At 36.2% G+C, this 21,587-nt stretch overlaps 1 protein-coding gene across 16 annotated transcripts in view; it reads right to left on the reverse strand.

Annotated features, from left to right (window-relative positions):
* The window catches only part of Ahi1 (Abelson helper integration site 1), a 212,360-nt gene that overhangs the window by 182,265 nt on the left and 8,508 nt on the right, over positions 1-21,587 (reverse strand). For all 16 annotated transcript variants that reach the window (XM_087190009.1, XM_087190016.1, XM_087190015.1 and 13 more), the window contains exons 4-7: positions 15,577-16,127; positions 6,149-6,330; positions 2,514-2,730; positions 1,415-1,607 (exon numbers count right to left, since the gene is read on the reverse strand). In XM_087190009.1, the coding sequence (XP_087046135.1) occupies positions 1,415-1,607; positions 2,514-2,730; positions 6,149-6,330; positions 15,577-16,127 (1,143 nt within the window). The remainder of the gene's footprint in view (positions 1-1,414; positions 1,608-2,513; positions 2,731-6,148; positions 6,331-15,576; positions 16,128-21,587) is intronic.

A 21,587-nucleotide genomic window follows, 5' to 3' on the forward strand; every position in this document is an offset into this window, starting at 1 on the left:
GTTGAAATAAATATCCTTGTAGGCACATCTTTGCATAAAATATTTTTCACATAAATATCTAGGAGTAAAATAATAGTTTTAAAGATTTCTGACAGACATCAAACTGTCCTGACTAAACCCTTAAAAAGCTGAAGTCAAAAAGTAGTCGTACAGGCAATTACACATTATGTTAAAATTTAAGTAACCAAAAGTGTCTATAACCCAATAATTTATAATTCTTAAATCTCTTAATAAAATTATTATTCAAGAACATTATAATAAAAGTGACAAATTTCTGTAACAAAAAAGTTCCTTGAGATAAAAATTACTGTATCTCTTTTTAAGAAAATTATGGCTTTTTATAAATCACATATAGCATAATCATAGATGTGAACAGTAAAGCATTTATCACAGAAATATACAAATAAGCTGAAAGTCAAGGACCATAAAAACAAGCAACTCTACAAAATAAGTTATCAGCTCTGGTCATACCAGGATCCTTGTCATTCCCATGCTAAAATTCTCCAGCTTGGTTAAATGGGAAGGGAGGTTTCTCTACTTACTTTTTTTTGCTTTTGGAAAAAGAACAAAATAGTAAAAAGAAATGAAGCATTCAAATTCAAATTATCATCAAGTATAAATGATCTACAATTAGAACTGGAGGAAATCTGAGGAAATCACTTTTTTTCAGTAAAAATACTTGAATAACAAGTCAGCTCAAAGGTTACCTATAAATCTTCAGAATCTTTTTTTTTTAGTACCAGGGATCTAACTCGGGACCTTGCACTTGCGCAGCAGGCGCTGGAACCACTGAACTAAATCCCCGGCCCAACTATAAATCCTTCTCACTCTGGAGATTTGCCTCAGTGGCGCGGCACCTGCCTCACAAGTGCAAGGTCCTGAGTTCAATCCCCAGTACCAAAAAAAAAAAAAAAAAAAAAGAATCTTTCTCTGACTGCTCTGACCTACCACTTCACATCTAAGAAATTACTTATCTTGTTGTTTATATATTACATTGTATTATTCAACAGATCTGTGTATGCTTATCTTTTTTATCTAGGTAGTATGCATATTCTTAGTCTGGTGTGGTAAAATGAGTTTTCACTTAGTGAATGGGTTCAGAGCAGAGAACTGGATTCATATGGATTAAATTTATCACTTCAATTAACAGTCACAGGGTTGCTGTAAGGATTACCAGATATCTTAAGAGTAGATTACATGGCTAACCCTGGGCACTGGCAAATGTTCAGCAAATAAGCCATCGCTGTTTAAAAACAGCTCCTCACTGGTTCTACCAGCATATTACAAACTCTAAATCTTAGGGATTAAATTCTTACACAACTTTGTTGCATTACTGTACTATTGAAAGCAGATTATACTTGTGTGATTAACTGTTAACTAAAATTTAGTTTGAATTGCTCCATTCAATTCATACCTCAAAAAAAAGGATCACCTTAGGACCCTCATCAAAATCTTGAAGCAAATAGGGAAATTTTTCATTAAATATAATTTGTTCCTCCCACTCTGGAAGTCTTGATGTTAACTGTTTAAAATCATATGGTTGTGTCATGATAGGAAGAATATAATCCACATTCTCTTTTTCATAGTAAGATGACACAGGATGCTCACTGTTCAAAGAAAAATACTTCTATTAACACAATTAACTATAATTTTAGAAAATGAAAAAAGAAGAAAATGAGAATATATAATGCACAACAAAGGTAACCAGAAATAGCCAAAATGTTATAAAAGAAAACATTCTTTACATTGCCCATCTAGAAAACTATAAATTTTATAAAACTTGGAAGTAGTAGAGGATCACTTTCATTTTGCATTTATATGCTATCAGTTGGTTTCAGAGAATTGCTTCATATCCAAACATAAAGGAAGAGGTATGAATAGCTGAAACAAAGTAACTCCTTCTGAATTTTAAATGAGCTTATGATAAAATATACAAGAACTTCATTTGAATAAGAAAATGAACAAAACTTTTTAAGTGTCATATTTTCTTTGTATGACCTCAGACAATGGTATAATAACCTTTTTGTGATAATCTTCATGTTTTCCTTCTATGCCATCTTTCCAAGCAAATAATTTTTGAGGATGCCAGTATGATCATTTATTTTATTGTAAATTTTATCTGGGCCTTCACATATATCTTGCTTGTAGAAGTAATCTCGGGAAAAAATTCAAGATTCATTTACCTCACCTGAGGCCCAGGTAACATTCATTTCAAAAGAGAAATAGGATTTGCAACTACATTTCCGCAAGATGATTTATAATCCAAGTTTTATGGCATAAATTAGTCATTAAGCTTAGTAGAAGCTCTCTACTACAAATGAACAGAGGTTCTCCATACCTTCTATACATATCAAATGGATGATGAACATCTACAGCTAGTAGACTCTTCGCTACTACAAATTCTCAGTTCTATTTCCATTGAGTTTCAACTATTGCCAGTAGTAGAAGAAATGAAAACAACTACTATAGACAGTTTCAATTTAAAAGGTAAGCTGTGCAATGTGAAAAATTACCTATCATCTTTCTTGACATATTGACCAGTTTTCTCATCAACCACATGAATTTTTACCACTGGGTGAGAAATCATAAAATCTGACTTAAGTCGATCAGTTCGGTGAATGTAAACTCCTAAGACAAGGCCATCATTAGGCAAACTTTTGGCATAAACTGGACTATCTTGGCTTGTTACTTCATGAACACCATCTCTATCAATTTCTTCATTATCTGAAACTTCATGCAAAGAAGAAAATCAATATTATAATTGTTTTCAGTTGGATTTACATATTAATCTTTCTGATTTATGATTATTTCATTCTGTTAACAGATGAACTACAAGGGAAAAGAAAAGGCCAGACAGCAGCCAGCCACACACTGAGGGTGAAATATTGCATTTACTAATGCATTAAAATAGGATGAGATATCTATTTTTTCCCTAACAAGGACAAACAACACAAAAAGTCTCAAAAAACAAAAAAGTAGTATTATCTGAGTACTTTCTGGATGGAATATTTATCACTTGGTTCATTTATAACTGGAATTTCTGTTTTTGCATGGGATGTATCAAGATGTAATAAACTGTGCTTCAGGCAAAACCAATTAGAAAAACACAAATAATGAAAAACACATTCTTAAGTCATCAGAAAAGTGCAGAAACAATGTATACTAAAATTTCAGAGAAGAACAATCAGTTAGAAGCAAGCTAGTAGAATCTCAAATGCTTTTGTCTTTGGGGACGTTTGCTCACTCAGGATTTGGTCCAGGCAAGCCATTACTAGAAGGATAAACCAGTGAAACTTTCAGTGGCTCCCTGGAACTAAAGTGATAAAACTGGAGACTTGAAATGCTAATTACTCTCATAAAACCAAATTCTGAGGCTACCAGGAGGCTGAAGAGGTAGCAAAATCTCCTGTCAAGTGGTGCTAGCAGAACATGCTCACCAAGAGTAAAGGTCTGAGCTGGGCGTGGTGGCGCACTCCTGTGATCCTAGCACTGGAGAGGCTGAGGCAGGAGGATCATTATGAGTTCAAGGCCAGCCTGGAATACATAGTGAGTTCAGGGCTAGCCTGAACCATATAATGAGACCCTGTCTCAAACAAACAAACAAACAAAAACAAAAAAACCAAAAAATCAAAAAAACAACAACAAAAAAGTAAACGTCTGAAACAGAGCAAGCAAAAAATATAATCCTAGAGAATGTGGTCAGTTTTCATTAAGGATCTATAGCCAATTTTCACCTGGGGTCACTCACCAATGTGATTTACAGCTAGAGGTTGAAAACTAAGTGTGACCCTCCCTTCCCCCTAGCAGAAGGCCACTACTAGGGGATAGAGGAAATCAGCAGAAATTTTAATGTCCATGAAGTGCTGGAGTAACAAAACCGGAGACTTAAGGGGCTTCAAACACATCTTCCCCTCAGATATCTGAAGCTGCATGAGGCAGAAAGCTAAATGACCGTGCTCTTAAAAGACACTGAAGGGCAAAACTCCATCTCCCATAGTCTTCAGAACCAAAGAGACCAATACCCGTGAGGCTGTCAATTTGAAACACATGGTAGACCACGTCTTAGGAATTAATTTCTCAATTTTTTGATCCACTTTAGGATTTTCAATTTATGAGTTTTGAAGACTCAACTTTTAGCTTAGATTTTCTTTATTGCACATTTCTGTACTATTTTTCCCAAGTATATGGGATATTTACCAAAACTGATCACAAAATGATAGTAAGGAAAGCCTCAATAACTTCCAAAGACTGACATCATTCACAATACAGTGGACCCTCAAGTTACAACTGGCCCAACATACGAACAACTTGGGTTAATTAGGTTAATGGAAGATTAATCAGCCTGTTGTTATCTATAGTGTGTACTCAGGTAAACATCCAGATCTCAGCTGTATTGACTTAGTTACAACCAGCCCATGGAAACTGATCGAGTTCGTCAGTCAAGGGTCTACTGTATATTCCCTGATGAATGAACAGTATAGTGTATCTAAATGTGAAAAGTAAAACAGTAAAACTTCTAGTAAAACATCTTCAGGGCTTGGAAAGATTTCTTTAAAAAAAATCACAGAAAGCATTACCATCAAAGGAAAAAATGCATAAACTGGGTAGTATAAAAATTTGTTTTTTTGTTTTTTCTGGTATGAAGGAAAAATTTGGTTTTTTAAAAAGTAACCCATATGAGAAATAATAAAACCCAGAAAGGCAAGATACTTACAATATATTTGTGTATGTGGATGTATATTTATATCAAGAGAAGACACACACCTACGTATATGTTATTCCCATATATGAATTAGAAAAAGACAATTCTGTGTGTTAAAAAAAATGCATAGATTTGAACAAATCTACAAATCAAAGATTCAAGTAGTCAATAAATATGAAGATTCTCAGCTAATTTTAATGGGAAACAAATTAAAGACAAAATGAAAATATCACTATCCCTAAAAATGATTAAAATTTTGTAAGTCCAACAATATACATGTTGGTGAAGATGTACGGCAAATGGAATTCTCAAACACTGCCAGTATTATTTGGTAACCAATTTGGAAAACTGGAATGGGCTATTAAAATATACATAATATATGTCATAGCAATTCTAAGAACAGGTCTGACAAAAATGTATAAAAATGTGCACCAAAAAATGTAACTATAGAATGTTTATTACAGCTTCTCTTGGAATTTCTTAAACCAAGTAACCATCAATAGACTAAATGAATTGTGGTATATTCACACAATAGGTATTTATATTAAACAGAAAGCCAACACTCAGAATATAACAATGGTATAAATCTTACAAAAATAATATTAAGTGAGGGAGCCAGGCACAAAAAAGCACAGTATTTACGAGTCTATTCCTATTAATACACAAAAATAGGCAAAAATAAACCGTTAGTTGTCAGGGTAGTGATTACTCCTGTACACAAACCAAGCAGAAGAGGACTTGAGGGATCTTTTGGGGGCTAATGATATTCTGTTCCTTGATTTGGATGATGATTTTATAGGTATGTTCAGTTTGTAAAAATTCAATAAATAGTACATTTGTGGTATGTCTTTCTATATGTATACTATGCTTCAACAAGTTATAAAAATTTTAACTACAAGAAGCACACAAGATCACCAATTGTATCCTCTAATGAATAAAAACCATAAGTGCTAAAATTGTGTATTTTAGGTAGGTAACAGAAATCAAGAGGGGACAGGAAAATTAGTAGAGAGAAGTTGAATTAAGTTGAGGAACTGGAAAGTCACCATGAATGAAAGAGAGATGCAGCCCTAATACCTAAAGTGTTGGCTGTAGACCATTCTAGCTTTCAACAATGGAGTCTGAACCATTTAGGGGCTGTAAATTTAATGGTTTAAAAAAGAAACTTTCTATGCCACAAAGAGCAACTACAAAGTCACTATAATTCTACAGTTGAATTAAAGTCAAGAGCCAGATGGTCGTCTTAAATAATACAAACTCATCAGGAGACCCACAGTTAAAAATAAATGAATGGTTTAATCTAAATGAATGAAGATCAGGTACCAAATATCCTATATTGAATTATTTAAAATTACATCCTTTAGTTTTAGCTTTAAGAGCTAATATCCTAAGGTTAAGTTATTTCTACCAAGGCATATAGTTTTTCATTTAGTTTGGGTATCAAACCTGCTTTAGCCTTCCTTTTTGTTTTTTTTGGTTTGGATTTTGTGTTCTCTGCCACGTTGTCATCCACATTTTGTTCCACTGAGCTCATTTCACCATCTTGGTGAGAATTTGAAGTAATAGGTCCAACTGGAGATTCCTTCTTTTGTTCACCTGCCACTGCATCATCAGGGATAGTCAATGTGCTGCAAATGCAACCCAAACACAACCCATTACAAAAATACTATCATCATCATCATTATTATTATTACTATTATTATCATCATTCAGGAGCAACAGTGAACAGTAAACAGAAGCAAGGATAATCCTAGATTGTTATTTTCTGTTGGGAGCACAGATTTCCTTACATAATAAAATGACTAGGTGTCAAACTAGGTGTCTTAGATACTATTTTAGAGATGCTTAGTGAGGAGTTAATTTCCCATGAGACAACTTAAACTGACTGCTAAACCCTAGGAGAAAATGGAATCGCATTTTATGAGCAACGGATCTGTTTACGTGTTAATCTAAGCATCTTAAAACTGATACCAAGTAAGCAATTAATAAACACATTTCAAAATTACTTTATATAAAGGCAAAAAACTATTCTAGGCTTGTTCCATTTTTCAGAAGCTTCAGAAATACAATTTTTGATTTCTAGGTAAAAATTAATTCCCATGTTTTCCAGTGGCTGTTGAGTGGTATGTCTAAGCTACAGTTAAAATGAAAACCTGAATCATATGAATCAGTAAATGGTAAGGGTTAGCAGCCCAGGAATATAATGACTTTAAAGACAAACTAACCCATTAAAATTTGTTTCTGTCAACAATGGTAGTACACGCCTGTAATCCCAGTACTCTAGAAGGCTGGGGCAGGAGGATCCCAAGCCTGAGCCTAGCTTGAGTAACTTAGCTACTTAGCAAGATCCTGTTTCAAAATTTAAAAAGGGAGATGGTGGGATAGGGATGTACCTCAGTGTAAAGGCCCTGGGTTCAATCCCCACAACCTGAAAAAAAGTTTTGTTTGTAATTTACCAAGTAAATCTGCATTTAAATAATAAAAATGTGACTTCTAAAATATTCAGTTATCTTTCAAAAAAGGGGTTGAAGGCTGAGGATTTAGCTCAGTGGTGCCACATATGTCTTGCAAGTGCAACATCCTCGATCCCCAGTACCAGAAAAAAAAAAAAAAGAGAGAGAGAGAGTAATAAAAAGAGACAAGAAATTTTTAAAATCAGTCATTCCAGAAATCCATGCTAGTCACATCATGAAGTATTATTATTTAAGCACAGCTACCCTTTGCATGCCACCATCATGTCGGGCATGGTTTTAAGTTAAAATTCATGAACTACCCTATTTCATAATGAGAATGGCTGTCTAGTTCCTCCCAGGTGGAGTAGCCATAAGAAGGAAGATTTAGAGTACACTGTGGTGAGCAGTCTCTAAGACAGCACTCACTGATCCCTGTCTCTTCCTATTTGTATCATCCCCTTCCTTTAAGTGTGGGCTGGGCCCAGTCTCCTACTTCTAACAGACAACGGCAAAGTAATGGATGCCACTTCTAAGATTAGGTCCTGAAAAGATTGACTTCTGCCTTGCTCTTGCTCCTTCAGAGCCCTTGCTCTAGGGAAGCAAACGGCCATGCTGTGATCAGCACTCAGGCAGACCTGTGACAGACAGACCTGGAGAGGCAGACCTGCCAAGAGCCACACAACTTGAGTTTCGAAGTGCAGTTTGCAAGCCCCTCTAAGAGCTATGGCACTTGGCAAATCTTCTGCAAGGTGAAGTTTTCGCTAACTTCAGCAGTGGCTAACATCCTGAAGGCAGCCTGTGAGACCTTTTGAGAGTCAGAGGCATGCAGTGAAGTTACTCCCATCTCCCAAACCACAGAACCTTCAAGACAAGACAATAAATGTTTGATCTAAGATGCTATGTTCTCAGTTAATTTTTTAATGTAGCTGTTGTGGTTTACACGAGGACGTCCCTACAGAGTCTCATGCACTCAGGTGTTGAGGTTTTTGGAAGGTGACTGGATTATAGGGGCATGTAGCTGGCTTGCTATTCAGAGGTGGGGTCTGGTCAGAAGAGGAGCATCACTCGGGGTGTGGGCTGGAAGGGTTTAACACCCTTCATGGCACCGCCCTTCTCTCTGGTTCCGGTGGGTGGGCTACGACACAAAAAATGCTCCTCTGCTATGCCCCTCTGCCATGCCCCTCTGCCATGCTGTCCTGCCTGGCAGCCAGCCAATCATGGACTGTAAATGTGAGCCAAAAGAAAGCTTTCTTCCTTTACTCTGTGGGTGTTGCATATTGTATCTCAGTGAGAGCAAAGTGACTAAGATGGTAGCAACAGATAATTAATACTTTTATTAGTAACATGTTCCTGCAGCAAACTGATTTCTAGCCTCTTTCTTACTACTGGTCATTCAGTTTTTGATATGAGGGGAATTCTTTTTTGCTGGGAGTTTAGGAGAAACTGCCCTGGAATGCCAAAAGAATAGTCACATACAGAATGTTTCCACTGTAAGTTGTTTCTCTTAAAGAGAATTGCAGGAGGGCCAGGGGATTTAGCTCAGTGGTTCCGGTGCCTGCCTCGCAAGCGCAAGGTCCCAAGTTTGATCCTCGGTACCAAAAAAAAAAAAAAGAGAATTGGAGGAAAAATTATCAGTCAAAAGATTTTGTAGGTTGGTGGTTTTTTTTGGGGGGGTGGGTAAAGAACCTGTAAATATGAACACAAGAGAGACCTGCACCATATATACAAACATAAAAAATACAGAAAAGACTAGATGAACACCAAGCTGTCAATAGTAATTATCTTTGGATGGCTACATTATAATGAGTAAATGTTTTTGGATAATAAGGAAAAAAATTCATATTTATACATCCAAAGAGGCATTTATCACTCAAGAGGACGTAATTAGCTTTCTATTGTTTTGAAAGCAGATTTAAATAAGTAGAGACTCTGAACTAGTTCTGGTTCAGCCTCTTCCTAGTCCTGAGATTTAAACCTTTTAGTTTCTTCCTCAGCAAAGAAGGACAGTATTAATTTTCCTCATAAGATTGTTTCAAAGGATAAATGTTTTAGTTCTTATGAAGCCTCTAGTACACAGGGAGGTACTGCATAAAGGTTAGCTACCATTATCTTAGAGGCAGAAGCGAGCTTTCTGGGCTGCCATAACACCACCCCTAGTGCTGAGGTGCAGAGCCACCCCCAGCGCTGAGGAAGAGCCTTCCAGGCCATTGTACCACTGCCCCCAGCACCAAGGAGCAGAGCTGCCCCCAGTACCAAGGAGGAAGTGAGCCTTTTTGGCCACTGTACCACTGCCCCCAGTGCTGAGAAGCAGAGTCAGCCCCAGTGCTGAGGAGGTGAGCCTTAAGGGCCGCCATACATACCACAGCCCCCAGCACCAAGGAGCAGAGCCGCCCCCAGCACTGAGAAGGAGGTGAGCCTTCCGGGCTGCCTTACCATCGCTCCCAGAGCTGAGCAGCAGAGCTGCCCTCAGCACCAAGGAGCAGAGCCGCCCCCAGCACTGAGAAGGAGGTGAGCCTTCCGGGCTGCCTTACCATCGCTCCCAGAGCTGAGCAGCAGAGCTGCCCTCAGCACCAAGGAGGAGGTGAGCCATCCAGGCCGCTGTATCACTGCCCCCAGCGCCAAGGAGAAGAGCTGTCCCTAGCACCAAGAAGGAGGTGAGCCTTCTGGGCCACTGTACCACCGCCCCCAGCACCAAGGAGTTGAGCTGTGCTGCACCACCGCCAATAAAATGAGAAGACACATAAACAGATCTCAAAACCAGATGGCCAAATCACCTAAAACAACCCCAAAGGGCAACAAGATAGAGCAATCTGATACTAAACCACCTGGACTCGCTGAACTGGTAACAAAAGAGGATGTGGAAAAAATGAAATCAGAAATACTTCCTCAGATAACAGCAGAGATTGTGCCCATAGTGCAAGACATGATTAATAAATCTAGAGAGGACACAGATAAAAAAAAATAGAGGAAATGAGAAACACCATGGAATCCCAACATAGGAAACAAACGGAATCCATAAAACAGATGCAAACAGATTTCCAGGAGATCAAAAATTCCACTGGAAGTCTACACAGCAGAATGAGCCAATGTGAGGACAGAATTTCAGATAAGAAGATAAGACTGCAATTAGTGACCAGGAAAAGAAAAATTGCTTTAAAATAGTAAGGGACCAGGAGAAATCAATCCAGTAGGTGCTAGATGATGCCAAGAAGAATAACATAAGACTGATCAGAGTCAATGAAGAAACAGGAGAGAGGGCAGATGACATAAAAAAACTCTTCACAGAAGTGATGGCAGAGAACTTCCCAAGCAGGGGAAAAGAACTTGACATACAGATAAGTGAGGCATATAGGACTCCAAATAGCCTTGATCAAAAAGTATCTACACATAGGCATAAAATAGTTAAGACTCCAGAAACACAATAGAAGAACAAAATTCTACAAGCAGTTAGAGAAAAGAAACAAATCACATACAAAGGAAAGCCTATCAGAATCACAACAGACTTCTCAATGCAAACCTTCAAGGGAGAGAAGAGCTTGGAGTGATGTATTTCAAGCCCTAAAGGAAAACAGCCTCCAATCCAGATTGATGTACCCTGCAAAACTATCTTTCAAAATTGATGGAGACATAAGATACTTTCATGACAAAGAACACCTTAGGAATTTCATGAATACCAAACTAGCACTCCAAAAAATTTTAAACAATATCCTAGGAAAACACAACAAGGATCACAACCCCAGGAAGCCCAGTAGAATGAATCCATCAGGCACAAGAAATTAAAGCAAAGGGGGAAAGTCCAACAAAAAGAAAAAGAATGACAATGATGAGTCAATACATATCAGTTTTAACCATCAATGTTAATGGTTTCAATTCACCAATCAAAAGAAATAGATTGGCAGAATGGGTTAAGAAGCAAGATCCATCAATATGCTGCATAGAAGAAACAAACTCAATTCAAAAAGAAACTCATAGACTGAAAGTTAAAAAGTGGAAAACAATACTTCATGTGATAGGAACCCAAAAGAAAGCAGGAGTAGCTATCCTCTTTGCAGACCAAGTGGATTTCAAGCCAACACTGATTAGGACAGACAAAGAAGGACACTACATCCTTGTAAAGGGAACAATCCAACAGGAAGAGATGACAATCATAAACATATATGCACCAAACACTAGTGCAGCCAACTATATAAAACAAATACTAACAGACATGAAAAATCAAATAAGCACTAATACAAAAGGAGTGGGGGACCACAATACCCCACTGTCACAAATAGATAGATCAACTAGTCAAAAAATAAGCAACGAAATACCAGAACTCAGTCAAACTTTTGAACAAATGAACTTAACAGATGTTTACGGAGTGTTCCACCCCACAAAATCAGAATGTACATTCTTTTCAGGTGCACACGGGTCGTTTTCCAAAATAGACTACATACTCATTTATAGAACATGTTTAAGTGCAAAGGAATTGAAGTTATACCCTGCATATTATCAGACCATAGTGCAATAAAATTGGAGACCAACAGCAAAAGAAACTGCAGGAATTTCATAAACACATGGAAATTGAACAACACACTCCTGAATAACCAATGGGTCTCAGAGGAAATTAAAGAAGAAATCAGACAGTTCCTACAATTAAATGACAATGACAATAGAACATATCGGAATCTATGGGACACATTGAAAGCAGTCTTACAGGGGGAGTTTATAGCGCTGAATACTCTTACTAGGAAAACAGAGCGAGCCCAATTAAACAACCTGATGCTGAACCTCAAACTTCTAGAAAAAGAAGAGCAAGACAACCCCAAAGCTCATACAAGGAAGGAAATTATAAAGATCAGAGCAGAAATCAATGCAATGGAGTCGAAGAGAACGATAGAAAAAAATCAATGAAGCAAAGAGTTGGTTCCTCAAAAGAATAAACAAAACTGACAAACTCTTAGCCAATCTTATCAGAAAAAGGAAAGAAAAAGCCCAAATCCATGCAATAAGGAAAAGGATGAGGTGACAATGGACCCAGCAGAAATCCAGAAGATTATCAATACCTACTTTGCAAACCTATATGCCAATAAGATGGAAAACACAGAAGAAATGGAGATTCCTAGATATATATGAATTATCAAAGTTGAAAGAAGACCTAAAAATTCTAAACCACCCAATATCAATCAATGAAATTGAAAACTTAATTAAAAACATACCAAATAAGAAAAGCCCAGGTCCTGATGGCTTCAATGATGAATTCTACAAGACATTTGGAGAGGGACTACTGCCAATACTGTTTAAACTCTTCAATGAAATTAAAAGGGAAGCAATACTCCCAAATTCATTCCTGGAAGCAAGCATTACCTTGATCCCCAAAGCAGAGAGAGATTCATCAGAAAAAGAGAACTATAGGCCAATCTCACTAATGAACATAGATGCAAAAATCCTTAATAAGATAGTGGCAAATAGAATGCAGAAGATCATCAAGAAGATCAAACACCCTGACCAACTGAGATTCATCCTAGGGATGCAGGGATGGTTCAACATATGCAAATCAATAAATGTAATAGAGTCAAGGACAAAAACCATATGATCATCTCAATAGATGCAGAAAAAGCATATGACAAAATCCAACATGCATTTTTGATAAAAACCCCATAAAAAATTGGAATAGACAGTCTCTACCTCAAAAACCATCTATGAAAAACCAACAGCCAATATCATACTAAATGGTCAAAACCTGAAATCCTTCACACGAAAATCTGGAACAAGACAAGGATGTCCACTATCACCACTCCTGTTCAATAAAGTTTTGGAAACATTAGCCACAGCAAGTAGAGAAAAGAAAGAAATGAAAGGAATAAAGATAGGCAATGAAGAAGTCAAATTGTCATTATTTGCAGATGACATGATACTCTACATAGAAGATCCCAAGAACTCCACCAAAAATCTTCTAGACTTAATAACCAAATTCAGTAAAGTAGCTGGATACAAGGTCAACACACAAAAATCAATAGCTTTCCTCTACACCAATGACAGACTCACTGAGGGAGAAATAGGGCAAATAATTCCTTTCACAATAGCATCCAAAAAACTGAAATACCTAGGAATCAACCTAACAAAAGAAATCAAAGACCTCTTCTCTGAAAACTATAGCACTCTGAAAAGAGACATTGAAGAGGATATCTGAAAATGGAAAGACATCCCTTGCTCCTGGGTCGGAAGAATCAATATAGTGAAAATGGCCATACTTCCAAAACTGATATATACATTCAATGCAATCCCAATTGAAATTTCAGCAGCATATTTCATAGACCTTGAGAAAACAATCCAAAAATTCATTTGGAAGAAGAAGAGACCCAGAATAGCAAAAGCAATTCTAGGCAACAGAGACATGGCAGGGGGTATCACAATCCCCAACTTGAAACTATACTACAAAGCTACTGTGATAAAAACAGCATGGTACTGGCAAAGAAACAGACTTGAGGACCAGTGGAACAGATTAGAAGATGCAGAAACAACTCCAGACACACTCAACCACCTCATCTTTGACAAAGGAGCCAAACATCCTTACTGGAGGAAAGATAGCCTCTTTAATAAATGGTCCTGGAAAAATTGCGCTTCAACTTGCCAAAGATTAAAACTAGAACTATATCTCTCACCATGCACTAAACTAAAATCAAAATGGATTAAAGATCTAAATATTAAAACAGAAATGCTGAACCAGCTGGAAGGGAGGTTAGGTAGAACTCTTGAAGACATTGGTATAGGAAAAGACTTTATGAACAAAACCTCAGTTGCCCGTAAACTAGCACAAACAATCAACAAGTGGGACCTCTTCTTATTAAAAAGCTTCTGCACAGCAAGAGAAACCACCAACAGTGTAAAGAGACAACCCACATTGTAGGAACAAATTTTCACCTGCTATTCCTCAGACAGAGGTGTACTCTCTAGAATCTATAAGGAACTTAAAAAAAAATCAGACCTCCCAAATTTGAAGACCCAATCCAGAAACGGGCATCTGAAATGAACAGACATTTCTCAGACAAAGAAGTAGAAATAGCAAATAAACATATGAAAAAAAGTTTAACATCAGTGGTCATTCCAGAGATGCAAATGAAAACGCTGAACCAAAAGGTTCCCAAGCTGGATGTGGTGGCACATGCCTATGAATCCAGCAGTGAGGAGGCTGAGTCTGAGGCTGGAGGATTGCAGCATGCTCAAGGCCAGCCTGGGTTACATAGTTCAAGGGCAGCTTGAACTACATAGTGAGACCCTGTCTCCAAAAAAAAAACAAACTAAAAATTAAAAAAAGTTCCCAGATCTTGGCTGTGGTGGCTCTCCTATGGGCCACCCTGCTTTTTCCAGGGTGTTCTTTTATCTTGCTTTTTCCTCTTTCAGTCAGCCCAAGCTTGGTCTGCAGAGCCAGTTTCTCTCTCACTCTTCACTTTTACTTTTTCAATAAACCTTCCTGATAAAAAATAAATAATTAAAAAGTTAAAAAAAAAAAAACAATGCTGAGATTCCACCTCACCCCAGAAAGAATGGCTGCTATCATGAAATCAACCAATAAGAAACGCTGTTTGGGCTGTGGGGAAAGAGGAGACCTGCTCCACAGCTGGTGGGAGTGTAGACTGGTGCACCCACTGTGGAAATCAGTATGGAGATACCTCAAAGAACCAGGACTGGAAGTCCCATTTGACGCCGCTATTCCCCTGCTGGGGATCTTCCCCAAAGAATTAAAAGAATCATACCACAGTGATATATGTGCACTCATGTTCATAGTAACACAATGTGTAATAGCTAAAACTTCGAAGCAGCCCATTTGCCCATCAACTGGAGACTGGATAAAGAAAATGTGTTTTTTGTTGTAAAATGGAGTACTACTCAGCCATGAAAAATGAGAAATTACAGACATTTACAGCTAAATGGATGCATATTGAGGCAATACTCTTAAGTGAAATCAATAGGACACACATGTAAATACTGAATAGTTTCTCTGGTGTGAGAAACTGAAAGCGTAAATAAGGACTAAAAGGTATAATAGATAATGTGAAATAGGAAGAAAAGAGGCAAAGGGGAAGGGGAAGTGGGAGGGGTAGGGGAAAGAAAAGAATGGAATTAATATGAGAAAATGAAAAAATGGAAACAAAGTCTTTGTAAATAGGGAGGGATGGAGGGGTTGAAGGGAGGGCAGGGGAATGGGGAAAAAATAAGAACCAAGAGAGATTATGTAAAGGTGCAAATTTCCAATGATGAATGTCATTATATTGTATACCTAAAATGTACCAATAAAATTCATTTAAACAAATTATCTTAGAGGCAATGTCTTTAAATAAAAGACTAAGAATTTTCTTAATTCTGTAGCTACAGCTGTCATTCAAAAGATAAAAAAATAGTATATTCCTTCTTTAGAGTAAATTTTACATTTATCAGTACCTTAGATCAGCTTTAGACAGGAGTGGAACTTTCCTTTTCTTCTTTTTTCTTTTATCGCTGCTCAATTTGTCATCAGGCAATAAAGCATCTGAAGAAGAGTTAGTCAACTGTTCATTTAGTTTCTTTCTTATTTTTTTCTTAATCTCCTTTGCCATCTCTTCAGCTGCCTGGAGCTGATAGCCTTGCATCAGTTCTTCTTCCTCTTTTAATAAATCACTATTTTCTCTCCCCTCATTTGCCTTCCCAAGATTCTGATAATCAACACCTGACTGTGACTTTGTTCGTGCTTTCTGATACATGGAATCTGCCTTCTTCTCAGGAGTCTCCGGTTCCATTTCTTGTGCAGCATTTGGAACTTTTTTGTTCGGCTTCCCTTCCTTGTCTTTCTCTTCACTAACACCATCATTTGGATCTTTAGTGGCTGACTGTGCTTTCCTCAGTTTGTTTTTAGTGACACCCACACTTTTTTCTGGCTTATTAGTGCTAGTATAGCTCACGTTGTCACTTTTAGCTTCTTTAATACTCTGAGGGTTGCTTTTAACAGTGTCAAGCTAGGAAAAGAAGATGCAACATGAAAAGCTTCAGCCAAGTAGTATAAATGTAAAAACAATGATTACTGATCAACAATGTAGAATACTGGGGAGATTATTTAGTTTTTAACCTGGACAGAGTGTTAATATACTAAAGCATTTGATGAGTACCCTTCTAGTTTTTGTTCCCAGAATTAGATTAGTAATCTCTGAAAGTAACTTCAGGTTAAATTAATAATGAATTAATTACTAGCATGGAAGAAAGTATTTGATTACTTTTCAGAAATGAATTAATTGCTTAAATCTCAAATGTAATTTTCCTTACTGGCAGAATGATTCAAACTCTAATCAAGGGATTTCTGAGAAACTGCTAAAAGAGTCATTGAGTATAAATCATTTCAAGTTCACCAACAAAAAACACACATGGGCCATTTATCTTCATAATTTCCCTCTAAAACCAAAAGTCTATAGCTCTACGATTAACCTGCAGTTAGTCCTAAATATTAAGTATCAAGTAAACTCCAATGATAGATTGAGCCCATACCTGTAACCTCTTTCTCCAATCATTTGAAATGTGAGATATTCTTAACAGGGAAAAAAAAAACAGTAAAAGGCTGACAGTCAAAAAGGAAATGTGACTAGAGGTAAAATAAGTACTTTGAGAACTTCCCCCAAAGAGTAAAAACACAGGAAGATTACATCTATGGAGAAACTACCCGAAAAAAAAAATCCATTGGAAAAGTCTCCTCCAGAGATAAGGGCGTTTCTGGAGAACCCCTCAGTATTAGAGGCAGGTTTTCTAAGGACAAAGAGGAAACATGCCTGAGGATGAACAACTGAGGAGGCAGGATGGACAGCTCTTCATATACTTGCATTTACATCCCCTGTTGACTCTTGTCCAGGGGATCAGATAGCTGAGCAAAGAAAGTGTGCTTCAGGTAGATACAACCTTCATAAACGCAGAAGCAGAATATGTTAAAAGCAACCAACAGGCATAAGAAGGATTCTGAAATATGAAAATGACTAGACAATTAGAAATTAATAAACACTAAAAGAAAGTAGCAAAATGAGAGAGCCTCCACAACCAACAAAAGAGAAAAATGAGTACCCAAAGAAAATGCATGGTATAAGCAAAATAAAGATTTAAAGTAAGCATATTAATAAATCCAAAAGCATGTTTGATGAAAAAGAATTACAGATGTTAGAATTAAGTTTAACAGATATGTTGCAAAACAAAAACCAAAATGAAAAATTCTCTCAGAAAGGGATGACCTTACCAGTATATACTGAGGTTTAACTTCTGAAATTTTCTGTTTAAAAGCTGTTAGATAATATCCAGTGTATAGGAAAACCAGATGGAAAAATAATGAAAGAAATAGCATCTCAATAAATAGCAAACATTTTACCATCTCCAAGAGTCTTTTGTTCACCTAAAATATTTCCAAATTCTATTTATTTTTCAAGGGTAAATTATGAAACCATATCCACTAAAAATCTTCCCTAATCAAACCTAATAAAAATAGCTTGCCTCTTTAAAACAAAAAAAGGAAGTTTATTTTCATATGTTTTGTTTTAGAAGCAAGATATGCTTAAATGCAAACAAAATAATTTTTTTTTTTCAGATGGGGTCTTACTTTGTTGCTCAGGCCAGACACCTGAACTTACCCTACACTCGCAGCCTCAGGAGAACCTGGGATTACAGGCATGCACACTGCACCTAGCTTCAAAAGGATTTAACAAGAGAAAAAAAAAATACATAAAGTACTAAAAGAAAAGGAGCATCCAAAACTCAACTCCAGTTGCTTCCCAGAAAGAAAAACATTGCTAATCTTTTCAGAAACTTCTTTTTTTTAATGAATATAGTCATATCTCAGAAACCCTGGATTTTCATCACACTAAAATGAGGCATATACAAATTTTTCTACTTTTTCAGTGAGTACCAGGTATGTGGAGTTAATATACACAAACTGTAAGGACACTCTTAAAGGAATAGTTAGAAAGAGAGATAACCAAGAAATAGAAATAGGAAATTTATGGTCTCAAAGGTGATTTTAAAAATGAAATTTTAGGAAAGCTAATCAGATGAGGCTCAGCTTTTATCCACTCTGCTCTAGCAATCAGCTCATCTTTGTACTAATATTTATTTATAGATATATAGATGGATGGATGGATGGATTGATGGATGGATGGGGATGAAACACAAGCTAGGTAAATGCTCTAACACTGAGCTACAACCCACAACTACATCTGTTATTGTTTTGTCTTTTTCTTTGTTTCTTTCTTGTACAATGTTGCAATACACATAATTCCCAGAGGATCTTTGGTACCAAGCCACACATTTCATAGGATGTTGCTGATATTTTCATTACTTTTAAAATATGTTTTTTATTTTTTTCCCTCTAACAGCTGTATGGGAAAAATTTCTAAGTAGCTTATACGCTTTTGTTGTTAACTTCTAGCTCTGTTGTATTACAGTTAAAAAAAGTTTGCTTTGTGAAATTTAATAGTTTCATGCATTAGATGACCCAAATACATTTGGTCATGTTCCTATTATTTTTGCTCATCCTTTTAACTTCTGTGCATCACTTAGGTTATTAAAACAAAGATATCTGGATTTGTTTTATGTCTCAGAATGGTATCTGTCTTAGAAAATACTCCAGGTACACTAGAATACAATTACTCTTGAGTACAATGTTTTACAAAACTCAAGTTAATTGTGTGGACAGTGTTAACTGTTTAAACTTGCAATGATCCTCCTGGCTCAGCCTCCCAATTGCTGGGGTTACAGGCATGCGCCACTATACTTAGCACTGATTGTTTTTATGCAGTCTCTAACATGTTAATTCTATCAAGTCTGTAACTTCAAATACTGTATTTTAAAAATCGCTACAAGTTCAGCTGTCTTTTCTGTGTCTGATTGCGTCTTTTGTATCTTTTTATATCCTCTATGCCTCTCCTAAAGCCTAGTTATATTGATTGATTTATATTTTGGTTATAGGTCATTTTAGATTGCTGGCTGCTGGATTCTGTTGGGATGCCTTTAGGTATTATTGGGCTGTACTCTGGAGACACAGTTAAATTATTTTGATCAGTATTATCCATTTGCGATTTTCTTTAGTTAATCCCTGAGAAGATTGGGATTCAAATTTCTCTTTGATAGAGCCAATATAATTTCGCACTTACAAGTTATTTACATATTTTAAAAAGTGAATTTAATTGTAAGTTCAGTATTTACAAAGATGAATGAATATATGGACATAGTAGTACCTAGAAAGCCTAGATTTTCCACTGTTCAAAATTAGTTGTGTACAAGAATTTTTAGAAAATATAATTCATAAGATGAAGATACTGTCTATGAAATAACAAATAATAAAATAAGGAGAAAAATTAAAGAATAAAATCAAGCTAGTAAAGTATAGACAATGATAATGAGCTAAATTAACTGAATTTCCCTTTTTAAAAAACTAAAGTTCAGTGTGGGCACAGTGGTACACACCTGTAATACCAGCTACCCAGGAGATGGAGGGAGGAAGACTGCAAGAGCACAACCAGCCTGGAAAAACTCATGAGATCCTGTCTCAAAATAAAATTTAAAACTGTAAGAAGTACACTGGAGATTAATAGGGTTAAACCTAAGTTCCCCAAATAACCAAAAACTGACATGGGACTCAGGATGTAGCTCAGTGATAAAGTACTTGCCTAGTATTACAAAGCCCTGGTTTTATCTCCAGCACCATAAAAAATATAAATAAATAAAATACCTAGAATGTATAAAGTACAAGTCTTTTGTAATATTTACTAACAAATTTCATCATAAATCTGTGCCTTTGGAAATTTTATTCAACCCCCTCCAAGTTTGTATAATTTCTATGCATGCGATATTTACCACTTACTTCTACTTTTTCATCCAATATTTTCTAACATTTTTTCTAGCTATAATAGATTTTTTTTTTTTTTTTGGTACTGGGGGTCGAACTTGGGACCTTGGGTTTGCAAGGCAGGCAGCAGAACCACTGACCTAAATCCCTGGCCCTGTAATAGATTTTTTTTTTGGTACCGGGGATCAAACTCGGGACCTTGCGCTTGCGAGGCAGGCGGTAGAACCACTGAGCTAAATCCCTGGCCCTAATAGATTTTTATACGGTTGGTTTTTATGTATTTGTACACAGCACTCAATTCACCTGATTTCTAATGATATTAATATTCAGACTATCAAAAAAGATAATCTGTCATTCTCAGAACCACATAGTATTTGCCTACAGTGAGGCAGTAGAGCACAGTTTTCATAAAAACAAGCTGTGGAATCAGAAGGATCTGGATTCACTAATATTAATTGTATGTTCCTCGGTAAGTGCTTTACATTTCTGCCTCAGTTCTCTAATCTATTTTGATATTGTCAGACTTATGAAAATTAGGTGAGTGAATACATGAAAAGGACTTAGTATGATTCCTGGCATGTAGTATAGACAAGTATCAGTTGAAGCAAAAGCTACCATATCACTATTTATGTTTCATATCCCATTATATTACCAAAACATCAAGAATATTAAATATATATGAGGAAAAGAAATCTTTCCTATAGATCCTGATTTTAAAGGTAGAACCAATAGGTTAGATTCTACAGGTCATCCATGGATTAGTTTCCCTCCTTGATGGGAGTCATGGGAAACTATCGTAATCTTACACAATATGCCATATATGTGTACGGATTTTCATTCTACTTAAGCCTTAGAGGGAACATAATTTTCATATAAACATCAAAATGTTAGAAATAATTACCACCCTGTTTCCAATTAAAATGTTTTTTTTAAATTTTTATATATTTATATGGCTTTTATTCAATTTATCTGTACTGTTAAAATTGGCCAATATCCAGTTAATAAGCTATTCTTGAGTTCTTGGGTGGGGACTATTTGGCTGAGTTGGATTATTCTTTTAACATGATTAATTTCAATCATATATTACTTAAGGGCTTTTGTTCTTTCAATATATATTCATAAATTAGACAATTCTAAGTTTCTAGAATGCATTTCATCTATATTTTTGCACTTTTATTTTTCAACCTTATGGTTAATTTATTTGATATGTCATTCTTGCAAGGAGAATACCTGCTATTTTAAAAATCTATTTTAGTATGTGCTTTTTAAAATAGGAAGCTTTAGCCATTTATGTTTATAGCATGACTAAGAATTTGCTCTTGGGGCCGGGGATTTAGCTCAGTGGTTCTGGCGCCTGCCTCACAAGCGCAAGGTCCTGAGTTCGATCCATGGTACCAAAAAAAAAAAACAACACACACAAGAATTTAGCTCTTATTTATTTCATTACTTCTCTTCTTTAAAAAAAATCTTATGTGATTATTTCTTACCTCTGATGATTTAAAAGTGTATTAATCTATCTATATACATTAAATTATTTCAGATTCTAGGATGAATAACTACAACCTAGGTAAAAGTAAGTTACTTGACTTTTTCTTTATGAGCT

This window comes from Heterocephalus glaber, unplaced genomic scaffold (assembly GCF_053883595.1).
Source record: "Heterocephalus glaber isolate CG9 unplaced genomic scaffold, H.glaber_assembly_v1.0 deba00001550, whole genome shotgun sequence".
NCBI lineage: Eukaryota > Metazoa > Chordata > Mammalia > Rodentia > Bathyergidae > Heterocephalus > Heterocephalus glaber.